The 11320-nt window shown below is 39.7% G+C and overlaps 1 protein-coding gene across 1 annotated transcript; it reads right to left on the bottom strand.

Annotated features, from left to right (window-relative positions):
• Window positions 1-1853: 1853 nt before the first annotated feature.
• On the bottom strand, window positions 1854-3103 carry LOC109861245 (cysteine-rich PDZ-binding protein). Its single transcript, XM_020440801.1, has 2 exons — window positions 2771-3103; window positions 1854-2670 (listed from the first exon to the last, which is right to left on the bottom strand). The coding sequence occupies exon 2, from the start codon at window positions 2624-2626 to the stop codon at window positions 2324-2326; it is 303 nt and encodes a 100-aa protein (XP_020296390.1). The 5' UTR covers window positions 2627-2670; window positions 2771-3103; the 3' UTR covers window positions 1854-2323.
• Between the last annotated feature and the right edge of the window lie 8217 nt (window positions 3104-11320).

The following is an 11320-nucleotide window of genomic DNA, read 5'->3' as shown; positions in this document are numbered from 1 at the left end:
TATATATAGAATTATATATATTTTTAATATTATACATATATATTCTTAGAACTTGTTTACTAAATATATCACGATGAAAAAAGACAATTATATACGTAATCATAATTTTTGTCTGACAATTGTAATAAAAACAGCATTATATCGTCACGTATATTTTAGTCTTTTGCATGCCTGTGGCGAGAAAAAATTAATTTTTTTAACAAATAAAACATCAATTGATTATGATTCTTTACGAACAATATTAGAGTGTCTTTATTTCGTCGAGTAAAAATAAAAATTGAAATTAAAAAGCACTTTAAACATGTGTTGAACAAAAACTAAACTGTCTTCTACTTGATTTTCTGAAGTTTTGAAAACAAAATAGGATTTATTAGACATGGCGTGTGAAGGATTGAATACGTAGTATTTTTGTTGATTTTATAATTTTCCGTATTTATTGCGCATATTTTACGCTAAATATAGCTCTCCTGAGGGTCACATAATTTTTGTATCTTTATGCAAATATATATGTACATGTTTTTTTCATATATATACTATACACTTTTGAGAATATACATATGTACAATATATGCTTTATTTGTGTATTACATGTGTTACGGGGATTAAAACCAAAATGGTTGCATTTAAATGTCAAATATGCGAACAAATGTGATTTCTAACGTTTCGAATAATTTTGATTATTTTTACAAAGAGATAACTTAAAAAATACGAGTTGCATCGTTGCCATTTTATTCTTCGCAGTCTGAATATATACACAATTCGCTTATGACTTGAAAGCAAAAGTTATTTAAAAAAAGAGATCGATATCGTCCATTATGTAACGCAAATATTTATTAAGTTGATAAGATCTGTTATAATCAAATAACGCAAGTGTATTATTATTGTGCTGCGTATTATGCGTCTATTGTGTAAGTGAGATAAAATGTATAAATTTAGATCTTTGATGGAGAGATAAACTTACTAACGTCCAGATATATATGTATGTAGCTCTTTATAATTTAAATGTTCGCACGCGTATATATTATATACACAAGTATTGTCCGTACGGAGTTGCACAGAGTGAACGCAACTAATAAAAAATTTTGCGCCTAATTAAAATATTCACTTTTTAAACGTGCTCAAATGATTACTGTGTGCAAAACTTTAACTTATATGTGTAAACATGTATGAGAGAGAGAGTGTGTACTCAGTTTTGACATGTAGAACGTTTATTTTGTGCGCGTGTACGTGTGTGTGAGATTATTGCAACAATTGCATCTTGTTTCTTTTTTGTATTGTTATTATCCAATGTGTATACTTGGCTAATAATTTTCCAATGTAAACACCCGTCCCCCCAAACTTGCAGAACAAATTTTTGTTTCAAATTTCACTACGTCGTTGAAAAAGAAACGTTTTTCCACACACACACACACACATGAATGTATTATCACAGCAAACTGGCAAGTAAAATATTATTGTTAAAAACTGATACAAGTTATATATATATATATATATATATATATACATATATGTCGTCGAGTCTTTCTGTGTGTGTACGTTTTTATTGTAAAATAACTTATTTCAAAACATTAACACGTTGGTAACATAGATTTTATTGTCTATAATTTGTTAGCGAAAACAGAATGTATAAATTTTCAATGAATAAAGTGTATATTTTTAGACATAAACTTTTTACCGGAAAAAATGTATCCTTTTGCGTGATATATTCTTCTTAAAAAATATAATACGTGAATACAGTAATGAACAATTATAAGACTTCAGTGAAACACAATATAAACTTTATTATAATATTTATTTCAACAAAACTAAAGGCTCGTGTGTAAAGATTAAAACGTTTCCAATAAGTTGCAAAAAATAAATGCTTGAAATATAAACTTGACAACATAATATTCGAAGCAAATAACCTTTTTATCGGAAGTCTGCATATATATTTGCTCACATACGAGGTTTTTAAATTTGACTTTAGTATTGTTTAACACACACACACACACAAGTAATTTTGTTTATCACATATTTGTATACGAGCTTTGAAACATATTGTAAAATTGTATCGTCTAACAGATGAAATAGGATTTAAATGTTTTGTTCGTATCACGTATTCATATACAAAGCTTTGAAACATGTTGTGAAATTGTATTGTCTAACAAAAGAAATAGATTTAATACTGTTTGAATAATTAAAGCAAACATATTATGCGCATACAAGTTAATATTAAGTTAAATTCTCGACAATTGTGCCAATTAAATGTTTGCTTGCCCGTTTGTTGCACACATCACTGTTTTATACAATATAAGTATCTAGTCCTAGCGTATGTAAAAAACAATTAAGTGGCCGACTGTTTGTAATTTTTTGTACTCATTAGTTTTTTGCCGCACATAGCGCATATAGCTTTCTTGTAAGCGCAGGACTGACAGTAGTGAGATCCGACTTGATGAACCTTTTGTCTGCATATTCTGCAACACTCGAATTTTGTGGTGTAGGGATTGAATCGCGCTTTCCCCGCTGAAAGAGCCTTGTTCTCTCCAACTTTACGACCTCCGCTCTCCAGCGTGTTCCTCGCACCGGTTTTCCACGGGTCCGGGGTGATAACCTTGCCCAATTTCTTCTCGCACTTCTCGCAAACCATGGTTGCGCGAGAGACAAATTACCAGCAACCGAACAGTTAAGTATCTGAAAAAAACATTTGCGTGTAAAAAAAAATTGACGGAAAAGAATTAAATTTTCGACAATAAATTTTGACACGAGGACAAATAAGTTAATAAGTACGCACATCGTCGACTCTTCTCTACGTTATTAAAAAAATGTTCTCCCAAAATAGATACGTTTCTCCCAGAGAGTTTTGTTTACGCGTATCAACTTTTTCATTAGACTAGACTATCGAGTTCTCATGAAATTCCTCGATACTTAAAATCATAATCATAATGTACAGAAATAGAATAGGGTTATATGTACTGATCGGCGAACTTCGGAATTATTTTATTTCATCGGTTGCGTAAATTTTCTGATTGGCCGGAGCGCGAAGAGAATTTTGGAGTTTTATCGAGTGATTGGCGATTTTAACAGAGCCGAATCGGCACATTTTCAAAAGACCTATTTTCATGTGAACGCGAAGTTGTTCGTGCCGAAAAAAGTATAATTCCGACCACGCGGTTTAGTTGTCGCTCACTGTTTTCGAGCGCTTCGCTGTGCTCGGTGGTGTACACTGGAAACACGGAGAGTCGTGTTTACTTTTCGCACCTGATTCTGTTCCGCGCTACTCTCTCATACGTGTATAATAAATACAACACGTATTTTTGCGTCACAGTGACAAAGAAAAAACGAAACGAATCACAAAATAAGGTAAGAATGTACGTTCGTTATAGCAAACTATGCAAAATATCACAGAGAACAAACTAACAAGCCAATTTTTTCACTTCTAGATAAGTTTTCGATAACTTTATCTAGAAGATATCTCCCAAAATTGGTTCTCCTTATTCTCAGAGGAATTTATCCAGAGGATAGCTATCGAAAGGTATGAAGAAATCGGTCGTAAATAAATAAATCTTTTTCCTTATTTTAAATTATTCCGAAATTTCATCTTTACATTATATTTGCAATCTGTAATATTGTATTTGTAATATTGTTTAAAGAGACATTTTACTCTCCCCCGTAAAATCACTTGAAGAACAGAAGTGCTCGCGCGCGCGCGAAATGTCGTTAGAAGGATATTTTAAACTTAAAATATTTCAAAGTAAAATAAATACGAATAATGGGGGAGAGGAAATGAGAATGAAAACTGTGGGAAGAAAGGCGTATTAACAATGTTTAAAAGATAACGCGATAATAAAGATGACAAAAGAGAGACAATGTCTTTTAATAACTCGCAAAAAAACAATATGAGAGGAAGATGAGAAATTACAAGAAAATCCATACTTTATTAAGAACACAATACGGACAACGAGTGTAATAAGAACGTATATAATCATTTTTTTGTGCGTAAGCGTAGAGATTCGATGCAAATCGCGAGACAGTTGCAACAAACACTTGCGTTCGCGAGAGAATATTAAACGTGAACTTTTCCACAACGTACATTTTCGAAAATATATATTCGGTCACCGATTATCGATTTTTGCCGCGAGTTCGCGGGGAACTAATTTTATTTTTACTGAAAATACACTCGCCTCGCGCCATAGAAACAAAACGTTATTTCTGTCGTTACTGATTCCATGTCTTTTTCATAACGTTGACAATTGAAGCTATTGGCACACGCGGAATACGCAAATTCGTTTGAAAAATGCAACCAAAAAAAAAAAAAAAAAAAAAAAATAAAAAATGAACAAAAGTGTTTAAAAAAAAAAAAAAAAAAAAAAAACAAACAAACGAACTCGTTTTACCATCAGGATATTTTTTTTTATTCCTATTTAGCGCTTATGTGTAAAAAAAAGCCAAGTTTTCCATTAAAAAAAAAAAAAAAAAAAAACTAAAACAAAAAACCACGCGAATATAACGTACCTATATGCAAAAAATTAAAAACTATACGCGCGCATATGCGCATAGGAATATTTTATACTCGTGTATAATTTTTTTTATAGTATTTTTTTTCCAAATATCGAACATGTTTTTAAACAGATAAAAAATTATGAGAATGTAAAAGATAAATATAACGAGCGGAATTTAATATGGAAAAAAACAATGGTTGGCGCGCGCGCGCGATAAATGTCATTTGTGTGCGCGAATGTTATATGTGTGTGTGTGTGTACGGGGGGACCTTTCTCCTTTTTGTCTCAGACGCGATTGACGCGAGAGGACCATTATTTCTCTCGCGAAAGGATATATACATATATCTATATATACATATATCGATATAATGCAGAAAAAATATATATCTCTGTAATCGATATCTCATCGTTGTGCATAACATAAAAGAATACACAAAAGCTTGAAAAATAATCTGAAAAAGATAGGGGGTATACGCTCGCGCGCGCGTATCCTCTCTCTCGATTGTACCCGCATATACGGTGCGAATTTCATCGCGGGGTGTATTACGTGTGTCTTTCGCGCGATTCCCCCCCCTTAATGAATAACACGGATAAAACGGAGTTCACGCATCACATCCGGACCGTGAAATAAAAAAAAAAAACTGTCCTACGCGATCTAAATATATACGTAACGCGCGAAGGGTGCGAGAAAAATCATCTCGGGGGGGGGTGCGAGAAAAACACAAGTGCGAAAATTGCGTATCGATCACTTTCCTCCGAAAAATTACACGTAAATCCTTCGCGAAAGTTTACTACTATCTACAATGCGAGGAACAGAGGGGGGGTCGAGGAGGGGGAGAGGAACAACCAACCCTTCGACGTCGACGAGCGCCCTTCTCGAGGAGGACGTGGCGAGGAGAAATCGCTGCGCACCAGGGAGGTGCTGGCGAGGAGGGAGAGACAGTGTGTGACGGAAAAGTGGTGGGGGGGGGGATGGTGGCGCGGCGACGTCGTCGTCGGTCGTTTTCGTAGGGGTGGCGCGCGGGCGCGAGCGCCATCTGTTCGTTCAGTGCCCGGCCGCCCTCGGTGACATCCTGTGTGACTCGCGCTCGCGCTTCCGGATTATCGCGGCTAGTTTTCGCGAGCCCGAGGATTGGGACGCACAGTGCACCGTGCCTTAAAATACAGTGACCAGTGTATGCCTTGTACGCGACGCGATAAAAGCAGGTAATTTTAATCAATCACCTGAGCGTGCGGGAGGAGCGGTTTTGCGCTTCTCTCGCCGAGCACCTAGTCGGGGTAAAACCGTGTAACGAACCGTGTGGTATATAAAAGGGAAGAGGAACGAGAAGGTGACGGCGCGCGGTGGCGGTAGCGGCGGTAGGAGGCGGCGGTAAAGGAGCGACGATGAAGGTGGAGCGCGAACGACGACGACGACGACGACGACGACAACGACGATGACGAGGATAGACAACAAACATGACGCGTTTTGAAAAAAAGAATCTCTCTCTCTCTCTCTGTGTTCGCCGCATCGATGCCGAGACGAGAGACGCACGCGAGTTAATACACGGATCGATCCGTCGTCCGCCTGGCCGCCCCGATACCGCCGCGATACCACGTCGCGCAACCTGCGACGTGGATACAATTAAAGTAGAATACAAGAATATAGTTGAGAGAGACAGAGAGAGAGAGAGAAAGAAAAAATAAAACACACGCCGCATCCGCCACCTCCGGGCGTTCTTCTGCGTTCACGAGATAAATTAACGTAACGTCGTCGACGAGGAAACGCGAAATCGTCGTAGAATTTCGTTCTCAGGGGGGAGAAATTCGCGAGGAGAGAGTCCGTGCGCGCGATCGCGGAGCGAGATATCGCACACGACGACGACGACGTTACATTATCGTCGTCGTCGATGTATGTAACATACATACACGTATAGTAGTTTCTTGTTCGTGAAGAGTCTCTGTTCTCTGAAAAAAAAAAAAAAAAAAAAAAAGTTTCCCCGGCGACGACACGTCCTCGACCTCGGGGCGCGCTCAACTTCGCTTCGAAGGAAACGTGTGAGTCCGGTCCCCCTTGTCGACGTACGCGCTCGGCCGCGCGATTGATCGTCGGGGATCGGTCGCGCGCGTCATCGCCGTTCGTGTTTTTTTTTTTTTTCTGTAATTTTTATTTTTCTTCTCTGTGTCTGCAACTGCGAATAGATGCGTATTCAGAGAACGACGACGACGACGACGACGACGAGCGGTCGTATCTCGACGGGGGAGACCCGGTGTGCGAGAACACACACGCATACACGCACACGGTTAACGCGGTCGGGAGATGAACGCTCGTGGTTTTTCCGGTGCATGCGCCGTATGTGTGTCGTCGGATTCTGTACGAATGCGTCATAGGGGAGAGAAGGAACGAGGGAGAGAGAGAGAGAGCGACCGAAGGCGAGAGAGCGTGTTTTTGTGAATTCTTTTGTGAGAAATTCGATCGCGCCCCTTTAAAATTGCCCCACGTTCTTTTTATCCCGACACGCGATCGGGAGGAGCGCGACGCGAGAGAAGACTCTGCCTCCCTCTTCGTCTTTCGCCGAAAAAGCAGCAATAAACACGGATCCACCTTCTCGCTTCTTCCTTCTGTCATCCCGCGCACGATGGTGCTCTTCTCCATGTTTTCACTCTGAAATAATTTTTTTTTTTCTCTCCCGATTCTCTCGGTCGACGTGGCGCGCGTCTGTACAAATTCGAGACTACCCTTATTTTTTTTACTCACCGTTCAAATGTTATAAAGAACGAAATTGTCACGTGATACAATGCGCAATCGATTGTAAATGTCGAATTCACGCGCCGGATGAGAAACCGTGTCGAACCGATTTTTTTTTTAGCTCGCTTTAGGAAGAGCGGAAGATGGGTGGCGAGAAAAGAGATAAGGAGCGCGAACAAAGTGCGTGTGTGTGTGTTGCTCGATTAATTCGCGGTCTTTTTTTTTTTTCTTCGTGTAAATCAAAATCCGTCGAGAGTTCGCGAAAAAACGCGATGTTGTAGAAAATTAAATGTCCTCTCTCTGTGTTTGGTCTCTCTCTCTCTCTCTCTCTCTCTCCCTCTCTCTCTCGGTTCTTTCTCCTCGCGAGAAAGAGGCAATAGACAGAGGAAGAAGAAGACGAAGAAGATAAATAAGTAAACCCACTCTTCCCCGTTCCTGTTTGCTTTGCTGCTTCTCCGCCGGCTTCGCGGTAATCACGTCGTTTTGAATTTTTTACACGAAAGTCAGTAGACAAATTTAAAGTATAACGAGATACTTATTTACCTCGTTTCAAACGAAAGTTAATACAAAAGCTAAATGAGAAGCTTGTCGCGCGCGCGCGCGCGCTCTCTTGCTTTGCGCCGTTCTCTCCTTCTTGGCTTTTTAATCCCGCTCGGTTAATCCGATATTACAACTTTTGTGAAGAAATATATATATATATAAGCGAAGCTCTGGTGCGGAGAAAAGCGAGACGCGCGCGAGCAGTCCCGTCACTCGTTTATTCTTTCCATTATTCTTTATCAAGATAAGCGGGACGCCGCTCGCTGTGTGTATATATATGTGTGTGTATGCGCGCTCGACTTCGTCGGCTCTGTGCAAATCGGTTTTGACGTTAAGTTAAACACACGCGCGCGCGCGCGCGAAAGGGGAGAAACAAAAAAATTAAGTCAAGTAGCGCGTTTGCATCCGCGCGCTCACCTGTTCCGCTAATCTCTCGCGAAGCAACCGCGGTTGAGAGGTCGCAGAGTCGCTACACTCTCTCTCTCTCGAGAGAGAGACTTCTTCGTCTCTCTTCCGCAGTCTAGTACCTGGTGGCTTTCTCCGACCGACGCGTAAAACGCGGAACTGACGGGGGGCGGGGGACGAGGGGGGCGTCTTTCTCGACGATGATGATTCGCCATCCCAACGCGAATGCAAATGTACGCGTTTGCCCTACGCACATACAGACGCACGAACATGTACGAACACGTACGTACGTACAAAACGACCGATCGATTTTCCGTTCCCGATTCCGTGGCGCCCGCGGCACGCAACGATCGGCGACGGGGCCGCGAGCGTGTAACCCGCCCCCTCCACCCCCGTATGCATATACAAAAGAGGGGGATTCACGCGTTTTTCTGTGTCGGTGTTTCTTCACTTGTCTCTAGATCTCGCGCGAGCCGTGTCGTCGGGCGATAAAAGCCGCCGTCCCCCCCCCCCGTCCCCTCCCCCGCAATGCAATCGTACCTAGTTACAGACACGGGCGACGAATGAGTTCGCCGCTCCTCGCGACTCCTCCGCGTCGTCTGCAATCGGACGCAACCGGAAAGTCGGAGATAGGTACGTAAAGTTTTCGGAGAGTTGTGAGATCTCTTTTCGAACGCCGCTGTGTGTCATCTCTCGCTTTCTTTTCTGTCGCCTCTCTCTGCGGCGTTCTTTTTTTTTTTTTCTGGATTTTCGACGAGGCGATCCGGGATCGAAAACTCATTTAAATTAGAACAAGTTGCGCAAAATGCTGAATTTGCTTGTTGGTAGCAAAGCGCTTTCGCGTGCATTTCCCGATTGATACGTTCGCGAGATTGAATGTCGTTTATTAGTGTCGTAATAATAAACGATAAACCCCCCCCCCCGTGAACAAATCGTTTATCAGCGCGCTATTCAAAAGCGCCGACGATGAATAGTGCCGTCTATCACGAGTGTGTTTCGATAAAAACTCGATTTCGCGTCCTTTTAACTCGCGCGCGCCTTCCGGTTTTTCAAATAAACGATTGTGTTTTACGACGCTTTCCACTGTAACGGTTTTTATATACGTGTGAACATCGAGAGAGAGAGAGAGAGACGCATGTATGTACCTAGAGAGGCAAATAAAACGTATCTTAGCATTTGTTCATCACCTCCGTGCGTGGTTATATACTCGTCCACGTGAAAACTGAATACAGTCGATATCTCGGATCGCTTCGAATCGCTTCGGTCGAGAACGCCGTAAAAAAAAAAAAAATATTCTCATTTTTTCTTCCCGTCTCTCTTTCGCACACCGAAAAAATTATATTCTTGTAAGTAGAAGATTTTATACTTAAAAAATCTTCTTAAAGATTTTAGATGATATTCTTCTGAAATTAAAAATATATTCTTTATTTAAGAATATAGTCTTTTTCGATAGTGAGATATATATATGTTTTTCTATAGAGGCTTTTTATATTCTAATCAGTATATATTCTTATCAATATATTACTATTTAGAGGATTTTCCTCTTAAAATAAGAAACTCTTCTTGGCGCCTATTTTAGTATAAAATATACTTAAAGTAAGTGGGATATCCTCAAAACAAGAATACAATTTTTTCGGTGCACCCGTCTTTGCTCTTTCTTTTCGAACGCACGCAGAATTTTCTGAAATTAATTTACTCTATATGTATCGCAAATGCATCGTGTTGTTTGTGACTGTCCAATCTTGACGAGGGCACAAAAAAAAAAAAACTTCACATCATGCCTCTGACAATCAAGTATATGATTAATGCTTTTGCGCGGAGAGCACACACCACTTAATTTTCTCTTGAATATAGAAAGGCAGATTAATAGATGAGGGGCTGAAAAATTTGTTCTAACAATAATACAACAATGTAGAAAAACACAAAAATTTGTAACAGCGAAACGCAAAAAACCGCAACCTAGTTGTTTTCCTCGCACGCGGTTCCGAAATTAACAAAAAAAAAAAAAAATACAATTTATAATTCACTTTTCACAACTGCTGTAATGTTTTCCACACGCCAGTGCCGACAAGAGAGTTTCGCTAGTTTTTTTTTTCTCTTCACATCCCCGCGCCCCTGATCTAACCGTCTGGCTAATATCCTGCACTTTCACTCGCTATCGGGCTAACGTGTATATATATACGCACGGGGATTTAATTTTGAGAGAACACGCAGTTCTCTCGGAAAAATATGCGAATATGCAAATACACTCTCGTCGGAGGAGGACGGGGAACAACGTTTTTCTTCCGAGACTTTCTTGATCTTTTTAGAGTTTGCAATTTTATTTTTTAAAACTCTTCTCTTTTTTTATATTATTTTTACTTTCTCTTTCTCTTATATAAAAATGGTATGTGTAATAATTTTGCAACAGGTGTGCAATAGTTGTGAATAATAATGAGATGTGACGGAGATATATTTTTCATTTATAGAAATTGCTTATATATATATATATATACAGGGTGTTTCAGAACTATGGGATCAAACTTCTAGGGGTTATTCAGTGCAACAGTAGAAAACATTTGAGTATAGGGACCCATGTCCGGAAAAGTGTCACTACCGCACTACGGCCCTAAGACGCGTTAAAATTTAGAAAGACGATNATCACAACAATTGTTCAAAATGTCTTCCTCCAACCTGAATACACCGATTTAAACGTCGCACGTGATTTCGGCGGACTTGACTAAAAATTTGATACTCGTTTTGAATGATTTCAAATTTCATTTCCGGACATGGGTCCCTATACTCAAATGTTTTCTACTGTTGCACTGAATAACCCCTAGAAGTTTGATCCCATAGTTCTGAAACACCCTGTATATGTAACTCGACAGAAAGGAAAAACTAGAACGGGAGCGCGAGAAAAAAAGGAAATGTCAACGGTTTTTTCAAAAACCGATTTGAAATATTCCATATCCGCTATCTGCCGGCGTAAACTTCCTGTCGAATCTCTTCGACATACCTGGTTTTTGCGGCGTGTTGACGACAGGTGCTCATGGAATATCAGGCGTTCCTGAATTTCCGAGCAACACTCGCTGAGAGATATATATACGCACATATTGTTTGTATATATATATATATATATATACATGCATATATTGTATATATATATATATGTGTGTATATGTATATATTA

Source organism: Pseudomyrmex gracilis, unplaced genomic scaffold, assembly GCF_002006095.1.
Source record: "Pseudomyrmex gracilis isolate BER0280 unplaced genomic scaffold, ASM200609v1 scaffold_657, whole genome shotgun sequence".
NCBI lineage: Eukaryota > Metazoa > Arthropoda > Insecta > Hymenoptera > Formicidae > Pseudomyrmex > Pseudomyrmex gracilis.
This window is presented reverse-complemented; position numbering and strand designations above follow the sequence as displayed.